The sequence below is a fragment of the Clarias gariepinus genome, chromosome 22 (assembly GCF_024256425.1).
Source record: "Clarias gariepinus isolate MV-2021 ecotype Netherlands chromosome 22, CGAR_prim_01v2, whole genome shotgun sequence".
Taxonomy (NCBI): domain Eukaryota; kingdom Metazoa; phylum Chordata; class Actinopteri; order Siluriformes; family Clariidae; genus Clarias; species Clarias gariepinus.
The window spans coordinates 23,255,630-23,274,782 of record NC_071121.1 but is presented as its reverse complement, the minus strand read 5'-3'; the positions used below and the strand labels follow the sequence as shown (position 1 = coordinate 23,274,782).

The window sequence follows — 19,153 nt, the reverse complement described above, 5'->3', positions numbered from 1 at the left end:
ACTTCATCGTATGACTTTTATGATGTTCGTGAGTAATTAGACTTCTGTTTCTGAGCACGAACAATTCAAAATGAAAGGATGATAGCAAGCCAAAGGGCACGCTGCACTCACACTTTCAGTTTGAAGTCATATGGTGACATTAACGTATCTTTATAGGTTAATAATGTGAGGCATTTTCATATGTTCAGCTTTATACGGTAGAGATGAAGTATTCAGACTTCTGAAAATATTCAGACCCCTGAACTTGTTGCTTTTGAACATATTGCCTGTTAGTTGTTAGATGTGATCTTTCAGTGCGGTGACATTTAATAAATGATGACTGAAATCTTGACAACATGATATGACATGACTAAAACACAGAAAACATTTTGAAAAAAATACAGCATGGGTATGACACAATGAATGCCTAATTTGCATAATAATATTAATATATGAACAACAATATGAATATATTTTTATCGATGGCCTCACCGTGAAATAGGTTTTATGTTATCCTATTCTTCTAATAATACTTATACATATATTTATATACATACTATACTGTATATAAATATATATATATATATATATATATATATATATATATATACTGTATATATATATATATATATATATATATATATATATATATATATATATATATATACTGTATATATATATATATATAAAAGTCAGAAATTCATATATATATATATATATATATATATATATATATATATATATATATATATATATATATGTGAATTTTTGACTTCTGAAGTGTTTTGTCTATTTTAAAAAATTCAACTGATTATTGATTTTATGTGACTGAAACCATCGATGTTTAGCTCTTTAATAAACTATGACACTGTATTGTAAGCACATTGTACGAAATGTAACTTTAATTCTTGGTCTAATTATGATTATTTAAAAAAATAAACTTCTTTTAACTGCTTTGGGTTCACAAAGTCACAAACGGCAGCGGATACCGTTGGGGTTCTAAGAAACCTGCAGTTAAGAGGAATAGATTTTTCAGAAGAATGTTTCTCACTGTAAAAAATGTTGAACCTGCGAAGCCAAAGGAGGAACCTGTACCCACAGACTTATTGCGTACAGTAGCGATGTCTCAATAGGACTCGAGATAAAATGAAGTGATAGTCGAAGACCTTTCGAAATGGCTCATCTTTATCTCTTCGTGCACACCAGTGTGTGTCCAGTGAGACTTCTTCATACTATGGTGACTAACTAAAGTTGTGAAGGTGAGGGCACTTGTCCTGTTTGTGTATGTGAGTGTGTGTGTGCATGTGCATGTGTGTGAGTGTGTGTGTAGCAGTAAAGGGAGAAGAGGCAGAGGAAAGGGGGATGTTGGGTGGCGGAAGCTCTGCCGAGTGCTGATAAGAGCTTGACTAGGTGCTCGAGCTAACTGCTGTGGTTTCTGGCTTGAGAAGGGGGAAGAGAAGAGCTGCCCGTACTATCGCTCGGCCACTCCGTCCATCCCAGCATGCACTGTTGCACAAAGATGTACACAACACCATAAAGGGTGTACGTAAACCCAGACATGGAAAGTAGAATACTGTAAAGTGAAGTTACTCTTACCGTACTTAAGTTTGTTTTTACTTGTTTTTTTTTTCATAATTTATTTTTACTTTTACATTTTAAAGTAGCACATAAGAATTAATTAGCAAAAAGCAGCTCATCAAAAGTCTTACGATAGTTACAAGTCATCACATAAAGCTATGAAAAAAATCTTTTTCACAGTCAGTCATATTTCCTAGCTGGATTTTTGTAAGCAAGGAGTTTTAAGTTTTTGCCAAATACCTCTGCACTAGACTTATATGCCTAGCCATGTGGCCAATTTGTTAATCAGACAATGGAAGGTTGTAAGTAACAATGCTACAAAATATAGCTTATTTAAAAAACATATACGTCTTATAAGATCTTGCACCAATTTGCGATTGTGGGGCACCTACAGTACTAGAATAAGATGGAAAGTCCTAGTAGAAGCCCACTGGGGCAAGACTGACGTTGCTCCCTTTATCAACGTTTTCAGTAGAGAAGGAACAGTGGCTGAGACAGGTTAATGACAGAATTTCTAATTTGGCTTAAGGCAAAAATAGTGTAAATAAGTCCATGATGTTCACAGTCTATTTTGTTCTAAAATGCCAGGGTGAGTCAAAAATTATCCTCACTTTGACTGCAGAATTGATTTTAATGCACTTTTTAGAAAAGACAAATCAAATTATTTTTGTTATAATCACCTTGCTTTTCAGCACATCATTCATTTAAAAAAGTTTTCACTTCTTCATCAGAAGTACAATAGAGTAAAATCAAGGCTAAAGGGAAGATGCTTTAACACCTCAAAACAAAGTTTTTTGTAGAGTCTGGCAGTTTTACCCTGTGGTAATAATTGTGCAGGCGTGCACTGTCATGCGACATCACAGTCTCTTGGATGGCAGGCTCTGCATATAGTCTTCAGCTCTTTACTACGCGTCTCATTGTAACGATCACTGTTAATTTTTGAAACTTTTTACTGATAATGTTCTATTACTGGCCCTTGAGAATCCCAGAAAACTATAAGGATACATTTTCCAGCTGATTTTTGAGCTTTTTCACAGTCGGTTTCCGTTCCATACCCTGCGGTTTACTCTCAGGCTCGTAGTGATGAATCCGTTTCACGTCACCAATAATGATTCACTTAAAGAAACTTTCACCTTCCTTTCATCGTTCCAAATTTTGTTTTCAGATATCCAAACACCCCTTTTTTGCTCTTCTGTAAGTTGTTTTAGCAAAAACCCACAGACCACAGAAAACACAAACTACTGCACGCTGCTCTTCTTTCGTGCAAATCACAAGATGGGCATCCATTTTTGATCGCACCGCTGTTACAAATGAGTTGACATAAGACATTCACAAATGCACAACAGGGATAGGGAAGACAGTAGCTTGAACGGAAGGTGCTGATAAGACTTAATATAACCAGAGTAGGCATAATTTCTGCCTCGCCATTGTCCATTGCAATGGTTGGAAGGATTGTGAATAAAGTGGATAATGTTTGCATATAAGAACTATCTGGGCACCACAGTGACCTTTTTGCCTAAGCAAAGGTTAAGACAGAGAAGTGTCCTTTTTCCAATACCCAATTTGTCAAGCTAGTTTCAGATCTGTAGTGTGGTTTTTGTGAAGTAGTTCGACCGGATCTTTTGTTGAAACCTGGCATCTAAACAAAGGTACAAAACTGCAGAAAGCATGCTGCTTGAGTGTAGATTGTTGACTCTTAACTGTCTATTAGATGGTAACATAGGTCATACCACAAGTCTGACAAGTTCTTCACTTAGTTTGTTTGAGGTTTGTTGTTATTTATGATACCCTGCCCCATCAAAACCTTTGATCATGAGCTGGTGTTAATTCTGAATTATCACTAATTTACCACTGGTAACTAAAATCAGTGTGTTATTTAAGGTATGTTTTTTTGGTGTATCCCAGGTATCAAAGCTTCCCTAAAGTGTGTGTTAATGGTCTTCAGAAAATGCCATTTTTTTGCTATTGAGCTACAGCAGTAGCTCATTGCTAGAGCCAATAAGCTACTGCTGAGCCACACCCATTCAGAGAGCAGCAACAACCTGTGGACAAGCCTATGTTCTTGTGTGAGGTCACTATAGGGGAAAAATCGAATAGCCTGGTTTAATCCCTGGTAAATACAAATATGGGTCAGGGAATTTTTTCTCTCTATTTATTTACACACACACACACACACACAGTATGTATATATTATAATACCTTTTAAGTATATATTTTTTCAGTTTTACCTTCCCTTCAGGTTGTATAAATACATTATATATATGAATATATATATATATATATATATATATATATATATATATAGTATTTATACAGTAATGGCGACCTTTGGCAATGGTGACCTTTGTATTTATGAATTTATTCCAATTTTTATGACAGTGGATTTACCTCCAGTCAACATTCACACATGCATTCACACACTACAGGCAATTTGGGAATGACAATTAGACAAACCTGCGTTCTTTGGCCTGTGGGAGGAAACCAGAGCACCCAGAGGAAAGCCACGAAGCATAGGGAGAACATACAAACTCCCTGCACACAGACCTATCGAACCCATACCCTGGAAAAAAAATGAAATAAATTCATAAATACAAAGGTCACCATTGCCTGCCCATGGTCCCTAGTTGGCCTATATATATATATATATATATATATATATATATATATATATATATACATACACCCCTGCTCAAACACATGAAAACAACTTGGGTGTGTGTTCCCTGAAAAATATAATATAGTGTAGTAAAAATAAAAAAAACAACAACCATGAAATATTGAAGATTGAATGGCGGGGAAAACGTCTTCGTATTACATGTATTATCTTACACTCTGGATTATTATTGCCTAGGAAATAAATGAAATAAACTTGAACACACATGCACATATTTTCCATTTTTCCCAGCACAAGGCTAGGATGAACTTTCCCAACATAACCACAAACCAAGGAAACAAATGCTCTCATTGTAATTAGGTCAGAAGGTTTTTTCCATGCATTCAAAAAAGCACCACGTTCGATCACATCTATTTGTGAAATTCACTCTCTGGCCACACATATTTAGGTGCATAAAACACAATTACACAACATACATAAAAATGTGGGATTGTTAATACGATTTGTTTGCAGTGATGAGAAATAGTTTGGCGGGGTCACTGCGAGGGTGTGTGAATTCCCGTGGTCAGCACCGGGTTGTGCGATGCAATGGATAGGAGAAGGAAGTGAAGCATAAGACCACAGGGGTGCAGCAGTAGGTGGTTATTCGTGGAAGAGAACACAAACATACAGTATGTATGGTACACTATATAGGTTATAGTGTAATAGTGTATTGTAGATGAGTAAAATGAAGGGCAAAAAAAAATCGAAAAAACAAGGCAGGATACCCCGTGACCTAAAGTAAGCCGAAGTGGGTGTTTAGCTTGGAATGAGCCGAATCCCAAACCACTGTGGTCGCTGTAATAGCGAGCTGGCTTTATGTGTGTGTTTGTAGGTGGGTGAATAGGGTGGGTGGGTGCTAGGAATCGGGCCTCGGGAAGTCCCATCTCTCTGATTACTGGCAGGCACGCACTCCTGTGAACGATGTCAGCCACCTACATCCATCCCTGCGGTGTGTTACGGCCACAATAAGAGATTTGTAAAAGCTATTTCGGTCTCAGATTTATTGTATCAAATTTATACACTCCCACCAATTCTCGAAGCTTACACATTTAAGAAACCTCTTTTTCCAAAATAGTGGAGAATTGTGTAATTATTTGTTTCGTCAAATGACTAGTTCTTGTATCTCGAGATTTGTCTCATGAACAGAGGGGAAAACAACCAGCTACGCGTACTCTCATTACAGTACTTGAGTGCACAGTTGAGTGTTATGTTAGCAACTCCTTTGTTTAGTTTTTTTAGCATAATTCGTCTCTTCTGATTTTTTTGTAAAATGTTTAAATGTGCTCCATCTATTTGTGATCACACTAAGTTATTATAATAATAATAATGATAATAGAGGACTTTAAGACAATTAAAAGTAAGGTATTAAATACAAATACAAATATTAAATAAATGTTTCCCAAAAATCTAAACCTCAGGTGCCAAATGCTGAGTGGCAAAGTCTAAGACAGTGGAGACAGATGAGCAGAATTTATCAAGTGTCCTCCATTTTAGATGTTTTTTTTTTTTTTTAAATGACGAAAATGATCAGCAAATGACGTAAGCTAAAACCTGTTGGAAGGTCAGCATTTCACAATTCAACGTCCGACCTGCGTAAACGTTTGTACGTGAGCCATTAGCTGACAAAATATGATTGACAATCTAACCAGATAAATATTGGGTATTTTTCTGTATGTGTTGAATATAAATTGTCAATTCAGTGTTCTGTAGCAAATTGCTGCTTAATTTGTTTTTGCAAGAAAGCTAACGATAGATAATAGCATAACAGTCAGCTAATAAACCCAGTCTCCTGAAGTTTGCAATCTAGCCAACATTACATTTCTTTATTTCATAATAAAGGTTGGTGGTGTTTACTTCAGGATAGCTTGAACATACGAGCAGGATATAAAATAGCACTGTTTTCAGATTTGTTGTGTCATTTGTAGAAATGTAAAAGAAAAATCATAAATACCAAATGACGGTCATTTCGGTAATTTTTGAATACTTATTACAGCATAAGATTGATATTCAGTTATTTGTCATATGTACCTTACAGCACAGTGAAATGATTCTTTCATATAGCTGGGGTCAGAGCATAGGGTCAGCCAGGATGCAGCACCCCTCAAGCAAATAGGGTAAAGGGCTTTGCTCAAGGGCTAACCAGTGACAACACACATTACACAATTGGTAAAGTCTATAGTAATGCTATAAAAACTGTCCATTCAAATATGTTGCTTTGTATATTTAACTTGCATTTGTCTTTGCACTCGTCTCAAGCTGTGATTTATTATTTTTTTTGTTAATAAGGGCGTAAAAAAACGATTGCCCGAGTAAAACATGTAAATGATGCAAATGTTTTAAAGAATACTGTACTGTTTATTCAGTGAAATTTAGCAAGTGCAAACACTGATTCTTGAAAGTCAGTGGATAACTTGTTGGCAATTTGCAGAAGAAAAGCACTAAAACCACTCGTACATTACAGGAACTCAGATGGGAATTATTGCCACATCCGCCATACAGTAGGTGGATGTGGCAGGATAGGGAGGCTGATTTTCAGATTTAGGGCAGAAACATTTCTACCTTTATGGTATGATAAATGGTATGATTCTCATAACTGTTTTGTTATCCTGCACAAACAAAAGTCCCAGTTTGACTTGAACACCAATTGTATTTACAGGAATGACAAACCACTTGGCTTTCTTGACTCATAAGGGAGTATAGGTCCTTGTGTAAATAATTTAGATTTTTATATCTATACTGTGCAGTTACTCATATAGTTCTAATCACTCATTTATTTTGCAGATGTTCTTCAAATCACTGAATGTAACTATAAGCTAATAAAATTTACCTGATTTTTTAATAATAATAATAATAATACAAAATTCTAATAATCAGCAAATTGCCCTGGTTTAAAAGGAATCCCGTAACTTAGTGATGTGCGATTGTAAGAAAATAATCCACCTAGGAGTGAAGGCAGCATAACACCTCCACATCGCTGATCATTTCCACAAAGCAGCACTACCCGTGATGTTTTATGCTTTTTCAGCACTCGGGATTCAAAATGAAACAATGACACAAAAGGAAGTTAAAGCACATTTATAGCTGTTACTTTCAGTCTGAGGTCAAACAATGTTTATTTATTTATTTTATTTTTTTACATTATTAATTTTAATCAACTCGTGGAGCTTGTCTTTTTAAGATTTCAAACATTGTACGTCCAAAGCATTTATGTTGCTGTGCTCCAATCCATGATTATACAGTAGCTTCATCAAAGTTAATACTGAACCCACTTAGTACTACATCCACTTATTTCTCCCTCAATTCTTTTATAGTATATTTAAGATTTTAATATATTATTTTAATATCTTAATAGATATTAATATCATAGGCCTGCTTTGAACTTGGACAGAATGCCTGTTCAGAGCTTAGCAATATCTAATGGCAGGGCAGTGTTAGATGAAGTAACACCAATTGGCTGCTGCCTGCCTTACCCTATTTAAGTTCCACTTCAGCTACATGAGCAGTCTTTGGCATAAACAGACACCTTTGTGTGTAGCTAATGATTGCAGATGGCAGCACACCTGAATGCTCTTAAGTGGTGTAATACAGCTGTCTCTGTCCACAGTGTTATTGAGAGGTCTGTAACACGATAAGGCAAACGGCTCGGTGGCACTGGTCAAATGAAATTTAGCCTTTCAGATCAACGATCGCAAATCGTAAATCTCAAATCTCAAATCGCATCTCAATCTACCGAGCTGTGATATATGTATACATTTTTATAGCAAAACAGCTAGTTCATGCTTGTGTACTTGGCACTGTCAGATGAGGCCAAGGACTCAGGCGGTCACTAGCTATGTAAAGACATGCTCTCTGTCCCTCCACCTCCACTTTCTCTCCCTTCGTGGCTGCCAGATATAGGAACAATGTGGCCTTTCTTACCTGTCAGAGGTGTACATTCCATCTGTACTAAACCAAGTCAGAAAGCTGCCGCCCCCCGTCCCCCCCCTCCTCCCATCCACTCCATCTCACCCCTTCTTCACGCAGGTCCTCACAGCAGTGCCAGATTTAGTTCCAGGTGCTTCAGCATGTGTTCTTCGTTCCATAACCACATCCCCTCTTGGTGGCTTGGTGGCTTTTCATCACAGCATAACTTTAGGTAAGCTTCCTTTTTGATCCCCTTCCCTTTCCCACCAATATCACCTCAAAACACTTGTAATATAATCGAAATATTTAGTAATCACATGTCAATTAATCACCATCATGAGCGTTTAAATGCCCCAACGTCTTTATTTTTTCAATACAGAAATGGAATGGGGTGCGGGTCGGGGGATGGGGGATGGGGGGTTAATGTTGCAGGGTGGTTAGCGACGAACTCTTACAATCGTGACATAACTGTTTGTGGTTGTTTTTGTGGGAAACATAAATTTAGGAGGTCAAAGTGTGAGAGTTGCACTAAGGACACGAAGAGGGCAAAACTGTGTGGGAGCTTTACAGGAAAGCTGCTTACATCACCCACAGACCCATCCCATTTATGCAAGTAACAGCCAAAGCAGAAGAGAGAGAAAGAGAGTGAGAGTGAAACAGAGTAAGAGAGAGAGAGAAAAAGAGAGAGAGAGACAGACAGACAGATATACAGGCAGAGGTCGCTCACATGTACTTAACAACTTCAGAGATATCAGTTAAAAATGAACACCAAACAATTAATGACTGATTTCTGAAGCTCTGAACTTCATCTGAACTTCAAGTTCTACAGTTTGGCTCGCAGGATAATATGAGGGGATGTGATATTTTACCTGAACTCATTGGCTCAATGAAATGCAACTAAGGTATGTTACCTCTTCACTCTACTTTAAATGAAAATGCATACACAGGCCGGGTTCTGTAGTGATGTACAGTATGTGTCTCACAACTTAAACTGATCCTGCAAATAGGCATGTTCATCTTTTTTTATCTGTGTTAATGCCATGCTACTGCATAAATTATATTTAGGTTGTCTGTGGTTTGTTTTTTAGTTAATTAGTGGAGGGATGTGTTTCTAGAACTGTTCTTGCTTTTAATGATATGTTTTACATCCTATACGTAGTTTTTTGTCAAAGTGAAATTATGAAATATTTGAACACAACATGGTTATAGTCAGATGGAATATGTTGGAAATGATTAAGAATGGAGACAGTCATTGTGGTATGGTAGTTTATTGTGGTGGAGATCTTTACTATGTAAATGTGTATGATCTAGAAATTTCGAATTATAAATGTCTAAAATTGTTATTTTCCAAAATATGCATTGATAAGGACTACTGAATGCGATCATGGCTTTTTATTAAAAGTTTGTTGTTCAGACATGTAGACATTCTCTAGTAGTTTATAGACTTACTATGAGCTATATATATGTGTGTATGTGTGTGTGTACGTGTATGATCAGGATATAAAATATGTTGAAACAGGGCTATTCTGCAACAGATTTTATATCAAACATTGGCAAAGCGGTCAAAGGAAACGCTGCAGACAAGGTGTTAAATGCAGGATGTACCACTTTCAGTTTTACTCAATTCAACATAAGGGAGAAAAGATCTTTGTTGCATTTTGATTTTTCATCATCAGATATGACCATTAACAGTTTTACAGTTACAGTATTACAGTATGCTCTTGTTTGCATTTATAAAATGTTACAAAGTGTTTAACTTAAAAAAAAAGAAAAAAAAGAAAAGAAAAATAATGCAAAAAGTTCAGATAAACAATAATATTTAATAATTAAATTTCCCATCAGCATACTTTTCAATAACTTTCCTGTAACTCTGTGGTTAGGCCCCATGGTAGCGTTTCTGTACAGCAGCCTGGTTCCCAAAAGATTGTCTTATCAGCTTTTCACATTACTCCTCACAAGCTCAGCTGATAGGCTAAATACCCTCCAACGGAACTCTGAACTTTTTGACATTTAGAGAAAGTGGGAAGAATAACCGCTGATATAATTCAATGTTGGAACTGAGTGTAAAAATTCCTACATTTGTATTTATAGTCTTTATCAGTCACCTTCTGAGGTCCAGCAAACAACATGTTGACTAGACATACAGCCAAAAGAAAAGAAAAATAGTATGATATATGTTATATTAATATAATATTAATAATGTCATATTATAATCATAATAAATTTTGTATAAAGTTATACATAGATATATGTTAGAATATTGTAATTATAATAAAGTTTTTCTTTTCTTGAAGTGTGTATACATTTTTTAAGTTGGCTCTGTGTGTGTGTGTGTGTGTGTATGTATACTGTATATATATATATATATATATATATATAGTTCCATGGAAACAACAAAATACAAATTCCTTCAAATTGCTTCACCTTTTCGGAAATTGCAGTGGCAAATACAGGAAAAAAAATATTCCTATTAATTTACTACAAAGCAAACAGTTGCAAAAATTCTATCTAAACGATAAAGCTACTGTAAAAGACAGTAATAAACAAACTGTGCAGATATTACATACTGTATAAATAACATTCATACTTAAGTGTTTTAATACTCCTCTAGTAAACAATTTATAGAATTATTATAAAAATTATTTAATTATATATTACAATCCAAACACAGTCCTTGTTTATAAAGCTGATGAAGAAAATTTAGGCACTTATTTACTTTGTAAAGATTGGACTGATTATCATGCAGAAAATTTGCCATATATAACTATTATACTAATACTAATTATATGCCATATATAACTATATATACTAATTAGAAATGAACGAATACTGTGCAAGGAATAGTGAAGTTGTGTTTTATTTTTTGTATGCACTATGAATGTTCAATTACGGTAGAATTTCTCTTAATAATAGAGAAATAAAACCCACAACAATAAAAGTCAGAGAAAACATTACAATTCTTCTAGGAATTTGGACATTTTACTGCTACCATAAATTTAGTAACTATAAAAGAAAAAAATATGGTAATTTATTGACATGTATATTTGCTGGTGATACTAACAGTTAACTGCTCCATGCTTATATATTTCAGAAGAGGACACTGCAACTAGGGCCTTGTCTGAATGTGTTCAACTATAAACAGCGCTCTTCCCTTTAGTTTCAGATGTGAGGTGAGTTATAATAATTAATCAGTCCTAAGATGACCATAACCACATTCACCGTTCAGTTTAAATGATGGAATAGACGAGGAGAGCTGATAGGAATCTTCGTGTGTTGATGTTGAAATAATCATTATTTTGTGTGTGTGTGTGTGTCCTTAGGGACCAGTAAACTCTAACAGACTTCATGGGGGAGTGTCGATGTCTAGCACTCACAGAAATAGTGCAAGTGGCAGGGTCTGGGCCAATTATTCACCTCAACAATCAGAGATGGACTGGACCTGGCAGGAACTAATGGCAATCACAGAACTGCAGGTCAGTCTGAGGCATTAAATTTCTGTTTGGGTTTTTATTGGTTTGTGAGAAAGGTCATGGAAAAAAAAAAAAGAGAAAAAAGTCCTGGGACTGTCTATGTCTATCAAAATGACTATTTTGTTGCATTTCCCAATAAAAGAACACTTCTTAATCTCACCTAAAAAAAAAAAAAAGAAGATTTATCTTAATGAAAAATCAAGCCCTGTAACATTTAGCTAAAGCTGAATTCCTCTTAAATGCAGCGATTCCGTTAAGATGTACAACAATAGGCCAATTGAGTGACGCAAGGATAAAGACAGATAGAACGATGGTGAGTGCAGTAGGTTGCCAGCAGCCCCCTGCGCAGCACAATGGCCATTTGTTTCTATCTGAAACCCGAGCGGACCTAAGCGAGCCCTGCATAAGCTACGGGTGGCACATTTGTGCAGGTGGGCTGATGTGATCTGTAACCTGCAGGCGACTTCTGAAAAGGCTCCTTCGGTCTAAACCCTTGTATTTCACAATGAAAAGCAGAATGACAATAACTTTAATATGCAAACAGACATGAGATTGAATCTAGAGATTATTGCAAAATAGTTGAGAGTGCCAGAGTAATGATACAATTAAAATTATTGTTGCTGTGTTGTAGGAATTCGAGGTCCCCAATGAGAATCCATTCGAAGCTGGTTCATACATTTCCATGGAGCCAATGGTGCATTATGGGACTTGTGGAATCAACCTGGCAGAACCTATCCCACCCAACGCTCAGACAAACACTGCTGCTGGTTTTGAAGCTGGGTACGCTGATGCAGTATCCTCATACCAACGCTTAAATCCAAACATGGAGATGCACTATGGACATGGCTGCCAGGCTACCAGATTACCACCGAATGCACAATCTCTTCAACCCACATTTATGAACGCATTTGATCCCGTGAACATGAACAACCCCAATCAGGGACAGGGGAAAAACTGCAATGGACATCCAGATGATCTTGAGTCAGACTCAGGTCTTTCTTTGGGCTCAAGCCCACCGCTTGCCTCACCTGAGAACGAAGTGCAAGGGGCACTTACATATTTACCCCGAGATGGCTATACCGATGGTGAGGGTGAACGCATCAGGGACCAGTGTCACATTCGATCAAATGTTAATGCACCTGTGGATTATTCACACACATTCGGCTCCTATTCTGGACATCCCTACTTTCCACTTGCACCAAACGCACATCATGCCCAGCAGCATGTTCCTCATTCACATCAGCACATGGCGTCGATGAAACAGCAGCTTTTACCTACAGCTCTGCATGATCCACATACAAACCATGCAAGCACACCAAGAGCAGGCTCTTTCCATTCACCGCAATCAAAACCAAAGGAGGCTGGAGTGTCTGGGCCCCTCACCAGGGATGAGCGGAGGGCAGTTGCGCTCCAAATCCCTTTTGCGCTTGACAAGATAGTCAACCTGCCTGTAGATGACTTCAACGAGCTTCTAAGCAGACACGCGCTAAGTGAGGCCCAGCTCACACTCGTCCGGGACATCCGCCGTCGCGGCAAGAATAAGGTTGCGGCACAGAACTGCCGGAAGAGGAAGTTGGAGAACATTGTGCACCTGGAGCATGAGCTGGGGCAGCTGAGAGCACGCAGAGAGCATCTAGCACGAGAACGGCTAGAGTTCCAGCAAAATTTAACCATGCTGAAGTGTCGTCTCTCTGAGCTTTACGCTAAAGTATTCTCCCAGTTACGAGATGAGGAAGGACACCCATATTCTTTGGAGGACTATTCACTCCAACAAAGTAATGATGGTAACCTTTACCTTATGCAGAGAAACAACTCGTTGGATGCTGAATAAATGAAGGTCTAATAATTGATATGTCCCAAAGACATTGGATATGCTATAACCATTTTTATGGGTCATTTGATATAGCCATCAAATCATGCTCAGGGCCACAACACAGCTTGCTGGCAACTTTACTTAGCAAAAATAAAGGTGGTCCAAATCTCACGATACCAATGTATATACAATTAAGCATTAACTCAGTAATTAAAATTCACCACTTTAAAAAGCTTTATTTACATAGTAAAAAACACTTCATTACATAGTAAAAATAGTTTCCCAACATCATGTCTTTGGTCCTAAAACACAGAAAAAAAGAAGAAGAAAAAAAAAAGACAAAAAATTAGCATATAATTAATTTTCCAAAATCACATCAGAAGAAAACGAGCAATTACCTTCACACAGCCTGAAGAAAACAGGCCAAAATCATCCACCGTGGATCTGAAATGCTTTGCATCAAATTCCTAGAGGACAAAAATAAAAAAATATTACACGTCAAGACAATACTGCACGCATTAATCTGAAGGGACAGAATCGAGTTACACTGCTAAGAAAATTTATGTTTATACCAGTTCATTCTTCTCTCTGTATTTACTTTCCTGATTTTTTTTTTAACTAGGACACTGAATGCAAAGTTCAGAATACTGTACTGCATCTACAATGAATAAAATGAGTTGTGTCCAGTGGTAATGGAGAAGTCTGTTCTTACCTACTGGTGGCAATAAAGCCATTCTGTTGCTCTCTCCTAGTTTTTCAGAGATGACCTGCACTCAAATGCTCCCTGATTTCTTCTGATGGCGAAGGTCTTCCTACTCCTCTCTCATCTTGCTTCCATGGCTAGTCATGGTAGTCATACAAACTAACCTGCTTCATCTTTGCCAATCTAAATAGCAGGTGGCCAACATTTTTTCTACAGATGTCTCGGCAGAGATCTTGCATTTTAACTCTGCTGCAAAACATTTCCCTTTTTTAATCGTCTGCAAGTTTTCCCTGCCTGGACTGTGAGGCAAAAGATTTCAGCCATTATGACAACCACCACTTGAGATGTATAGCCAGCAAAGTCTTCTCCACAACGCTACTATATGCCTGACTATACAACTCAAGTCCCCAGTATCCCCCAGTGACTACAACAATACACTTAAAAAAAACTGGATGTTGCTTTATTTCTTGATTTTGTTCATGTTACACATAATTAGGACCCTGGTTTAAAGTAATTCTACACAAAGCTTCCAATGGAATGCATCCCATAAAGAAAAAAATATATAAAAAGCCTGACATCACAACCACACACAAAAACAAAATTCTCTCTCATGACGACACTACTGTACATCTCTTCTGAACGGCTGAGCAGATCTAGGGAGTAAACCTGCCGCTGCCCTGTCACTCCACTTGCTCTCCTGTATCCTCTCCTAAGTACTGAGTCCTGTTGAATATGAACAACAATGTTAAGCTATACACTGCCTCTCAGGGTTTAATAGATTTTTTTTTTGTACAAATATTTATCATCCAGAAGAAGAAGACACTTTGCCTAAAGAACATCTCAATATGCAGTTTTTGTAAAAACAACGCATCACAAACCTTTAAAAAAAAGACTTAATATCGTCTACCACCAGAGCCTCCGCCATAACCTCCACCGCCTCCTGAGCTACCCCCATAGCCACCTGAGAAAAAGAAAGGTTAGCTAAAAGACTGAAAATTCTTACACCTCTTACTTGATTTAAACAAAACTCACCACCATAAGGGCTGCTATTCCTGCCGCCACCTCCACCACCATAGCTTCCTTTCATGGGGCCAAAACTTGACTGCTGGTTGTTGTAGTTTCCAAAGTCATTGTAGTTTCCGTTACCTCCACCACCTCCACCGAAGTTACCTGTGCACAAGAGAAAATTCACAATCTAGAAAACGTGATGAAATCGGCTCAAGCAGTGGACATTGAAGGCATAAACTCACCGCCTCCAAAGTTTCCACCGCCGTTGTTATAATTATCGTAGTTGCCGCCACCACCACCGTATCCTCCTCCGCCTCCATATCCGCCACCACCGTAGCCTCCACCACCATTGTTACCGTAGCCTGGTCCTCCTCCACCACCATATCCTCCACCACGGCCTCCGTAGCTAGGACCGCCTCCACCATATCCACCTGCGTAAGGTATTTGTTTACTGTTCCAGATTCTTTTAGACCCAGCCATATCCCCTTACAAATAAAACAAAAAAAAAAAAGCTACTCGAAATGGACAGTCACATACCATCTCCAAATCCGTTGTTGTAGCCATCTCCACCTCCATACCCTCCACTGCCACCTCTGCCTCCTGCTCACACAGTACATTTTTTTAGGATTGGAATTTACAATTCATCAATGTACAGTTCAGTGCTGTCGTATTCGGAAGATCCCCCAGACGCCCAGTACGAAAATATGGTAAAAGTTCTGGTTGCAATGAAAGCTGTAGCTGAATTGCGTACCTCTGAATCCGTCTCTGAACCCATCTCTGCCACCTCCAAAGTCATTGTTGCCATATCGACCACCGAAGTTTCCACCTCCACGTCCTATACAGAGACATGGAAAATCGTTTCCTTAGCTTAAAACAAATAACTTGTATACCTACAAAAATGCAACTGGTGTCAAAGTCTTACCCCTCATATTCATTGATGAGTTCTGCATCTCTTGTTTCGAGAGGGCCTTTCTCACTTCTGAATTATGGCCATTTATCGTGTGGTACTTTTGAACTAAGGGGGAAAAATGTAAAAAATAAAAATAAATTTACACCAAGCAACAACAAAACTGACAGACTTTAAACAAATCAGCATCCACGCTAGACACTTACTGACAATACGATCTACGGCATCGTGGTCATCGAACGTCACAAATGCAAAACCTCTTTTGTTGCCTGTCTTATGGTCAATCATTATTTCGATTGCTTCGATCTTTCCGAATTCCTGGAAGTAGTCCCGTAGATGACTTTCTTCTGTGTCTTCCTTGATGCCCCCCACAAAGATCTTTTTTACTGTAGTGTGTGCAAAGGGTTTGTTGGAATCCTAGAACACATAAGCAGAAACATTTTAAATTGGTTGTTGGTCTTTCTCTTACTGGTTTAACAGAGGATGCACTTCCAGATGCAAGCCTCACATTTTTTATTTAGCACTGGGACCAGCAGTGCATGCAGCGGCTGGGGTTTGGCCATCGTTATTAGGGGAAAAACTTGATTTAAATATTTTAGGTATGAACGTTCATACGTTCAAGTGAGTATTCACCTCTCTAGACACGGCGCGTTTGGGCTCTACTAGACGACCGTCGACTTTGTGAGGACGTGCCTCCATGGCAGCATCGACTTCCTTCACGCACGAATACGTGACGAAACCGAAGCCTCTGGAGCGTTTGGAGTTCGGGTCTCTCATAACCTTGGGAAGAAACAGACCATGAGCACAGACTGAGAAATGGAAATGTAGCCCTTAAAATCATAAAATATTATTAAAGGCTGAGATACAAGAATTATGAAAATTGCTACGAGACAAATGCTCTTGAAATAAAAACGGTTAAGACTCACCACACAGTCGGTTAACGTGCCCCATTGCTCAAAATAAGATCGCAGGCTGTCGTCTGTTGTCTCGAAGCTCAGGCCTCCGATGAACAACTTCCGGAGCTGCTCCGGTTCTCGGGGCTGCTCCTAAAAAACAAAACATTTTACCTTACAGTAATCTTTTTAGCAAAATTTACATAAATTAGCAACGTGCTGTGCAGAAAGAAAGCGAAGGGAACGTTTCCATGCGTCGTGTGAACGTGCAAGAAGACGCGGTAGGTGAAACAAGATGGCGGCCATGATGCTACCGAAAGAGACGGCTAACAAAAGAACAAGCTACAAAGAGCAACAACCAGGACGCTATGAACCTCACAAATACAACCAATAATAAAAAAACTACCAATAATTGACTGTATATCATTTATAAAATGCTTAAAACTACGCGGCAACAGTTTCTCGGTTTATGCGGCCTAACAAACAAACACAAGATGGCCGTTAGGCTACACACACACACAAAGCATTTCTGATTAAAATAACACGGATACACGCTTACATAAAACATAATACTGTCCTATATATAAACATCAAACATGTTAATTTAACGTATTTACCTCCTTTGGCATATTACGATTTTATTGAGACTGCTCGGAGAAGCACACACGCGGCCGAAACCGTACTGAAAAAAAAAGTATGGACTGCGACGGTATTTTAAATCAGACCCACGGGGGCCGCCTTCTGTATGCTGTGATTGGTTATCGCTGTGCATTATGGGTACCATCTGTAACCGATGATTGGTTAATACGCCTGTCAATTAAATAAATTCCTCGTCGTACGTAACGCAACCATACTATTACACCCCGCCCCGTCATAGTCAGCCCGTAATTTCAGAAAATTATTATTTAAAATAAGGTGCTAATAAGCTACTCACTTACTAATGTTAACAACCAAATGTGCCAATGAAAAAGCTAAACTGAATATGTTGATTGGGATTACTTAATATTTTCACTGCTGAAATAACAGCACTGAAGTGGTTTGATTTCTCATCAATGAACTTTTTATCCTGTATTCTGGTTCGCAGGGGCGCCTGAAGCATATTCCATGAGACCTAGGGCATGAGGCAGGGTACACCTCGGACAGGGTGCCAATCCATCACAGGACACACACACATACACATGCTCGTTCACACACTACAGGAATTTTGTGAACACCAGTTAGCCTAAAATGCAGGTCATTGAACTCTGGGCGGAAACCGAAATACCCAGAGGAAACCCGCCAAGCACAGGGAAAACATGCAAGCTCTATGCACACAGAGATGGGAATCAAACCCAGACCTTGGAGGCGCAAGGCAACAGTGCTAATCACTACACCACTGTGCTGCCTCAGCTCTAAGCGATCAAGGCATAAACTGCACAAAATCTGGCACAAAAATATTGGCAGCAGATTATTTAAATTTTTTAATTATATAAATTGTGGGATGGTGGATCCATGGATCTCTTAATGGATGGTGGATTGGATTGATCCAAGGTCCAATTTTGATGATGAGCACTTTAGGTGGTCCTGGGGTGTAAAGGGACAACATAGGAACTCTTATTTGGTCTACAGCTACACAGACCTCTATGTAGCAAGATAAAATGCACCAGATGTGGATACTTTTATCTTTTAAATCATAGCCAGCTTTAACCCTTGTAACATTAGTACTATTTGTAAGTATTAATCACGGCATACCAGGAACAAGATGGTCCATTTTGGAAATGCTCTAACCCACTTCATCTTGCTTTTACAAATTTCCATTTTTCCTGCTTCCAACACATCTTCACAAACTAATTGTTAGTTAGGGCCCAAGCCCTATAAGGTGCGCAGGACCCTCTTGTTTTTCAAAAAATTCTTTTTATTTTCTCCACAATTTTGGGATTAACATGCTCAAAAACTCAACAGGTTGGAATCTGCTGCCATTAGGATGCCCGAAAGTCACGTGGCCTGGGTCCCTCAAGGACCCCCACACAAGATTTTGCTTCATAGCTCATACACACTTGCACGTAAGCACACAAATCTCGGTACACAATTATAGCTCATTGAGCCGAATAACTTTCGCATGTCATAGGCTCAACTCAACAGGAAGTCAGTTATTTTGGGTCGTTTGCCAAAACGTTAACAATGGATTTTTGTATACTCCTCCTAGGAAATTTATAAGATCGCCAAATTGATATTGGATACAGCCCCTGTCTCTACACATGCAA

General features: G+C 38.2%; 2 protein-coding genes across 4 annotated transcripts; one reads left to right on the top strand and one right to left on the bottom strand.

The window, feature by feature from the left end:
• The first annotated feature begins 8,735 nt into the window (after positions 1 to 8,735).
• Positions 8,736 to 13,868, top strand: nfe2 (nuclear factor, erythroid 2). The gene is made up of 4 exons (XM_053482321.1): positions 8,736 to 9,018; positions 11,208 to 11,286; positions 11,437 to 11,589; positions 12,218 to 13,868. The coding sequence occupies exons 2-4, from the start codon at positions 11,239 to 11,241 to the stop codon at positions 13,415 to 13,417; spliced, it is 1,401 nt and encodes a 466-aa protein (XP_053338296.1). The 5' UTR covers positions 8,736 to 9,018; positions 11,208 to 11,238; the 3' UTR covers positions 13,418 to 13,868.
• LOC128510210 (heterogeneous nuclear ribonucleoprotein A1-like) lies at positions 13,610 to 17,665 on the bottom strand. 3 transcript variants are annotated; one of them, XR_008356103.1, is made up of 12 exons: positions 17,528 to 17,665; positions 16,944 to 17,063; positions 16,651 to 16,797; positions 16,224 to 16,434; positions 16,033 to 16,125; positions 15,862 to 15,945; positions 15,648 to 15,710; positions 15,353 to 15,541; positions 15,135 to 15,272; positions 14,981 to 15,063; positions 13,798 to 13,866; positions 13,610 to 13,701 (listed from the first exon to the last, which is right to left on the bottom strand). XR_008356103.1 is itself a non-coding variant. In XM_053482323.1 (11 exons), the coding sequence occupies exons 1-10, from the start codon at positions 17,537 to 17,539 to the stop codon at positions 14,996 to 14,998; spliced, it is 1,125 nt and encodes a 374-aa protein (XP_053338298.1). In that variant the 5' UTR covers positions 17,540 to 17,665; the 3' UTR covers positions 14,541 to 14,825; positions 14,981 to 14,995. The 3 variants fall into 3 exon arrangements, 2 of the variants coding, with proteins under 2 accessions (XP_053338298.1, XP_053338297.1); XM_053482323.1 differs by lacking the exons at positions 13,610 to 13,701; positions 13,798 to 13,866 and adding an exon at positions 14,541 to 14,825; XM_053482322.1 differs by lacking the exons at positions 13,610 to 13,701; positions 13,798 to 13,866 and having other exon boundaries at positions 14,541 to 15,063.
• Between the last annotated feature and the right edge of the window lie 1,488 nt (positions 17,666 to 19,153).

What these genes read in the sequence shown, in the direction of transcription:
- LOC128510210 (XM_053482322.1), bottom strand. An exon ending in GCACGTTAACCGACTGTGTG is followed by an intron (nt 16,798 to 16,943) that starts GTGAGTCTTAAC and finishes TTTCTTCCCAAG; the next exon opens with GTTATGAGAGACCCGAACTC. An exon ending in GTTCAGAGACGGATTCAGAG is followed by an intron (nt 15,711 to 15,861) that starts GTACGCAATTCA and finishes CTGTGTGAGCAG; the next exon opens with GAGGCAGAGGTGGCAGTGGA.
- nfe2 (XM_053482321.1), top strand. Translation starts at nt 11,239, where the DNA reads ATGTGTTCAACTATAAACAGCGCTCTTCCCTTTAGTTTCAGATGTGAG. An exon ending in CCTTTAGTTTCAGATGTGAG is followed by an intron (nt 11,287 to 11,436) that starts GTGAGTTATAAT and finishes GTGTGTCCTTAG; the next exon opens with GGACCAGTAAACTCTAACAG. An exon ending in TGGCAATCACAGAACTGCAG is followed by an intron (nt 11,590 to 12,217) that starts GTCAGTCTGAGG and finishes GCTGTGTTGTAG; the next exon opens with GAATTCGAGGTCCCCAATGA.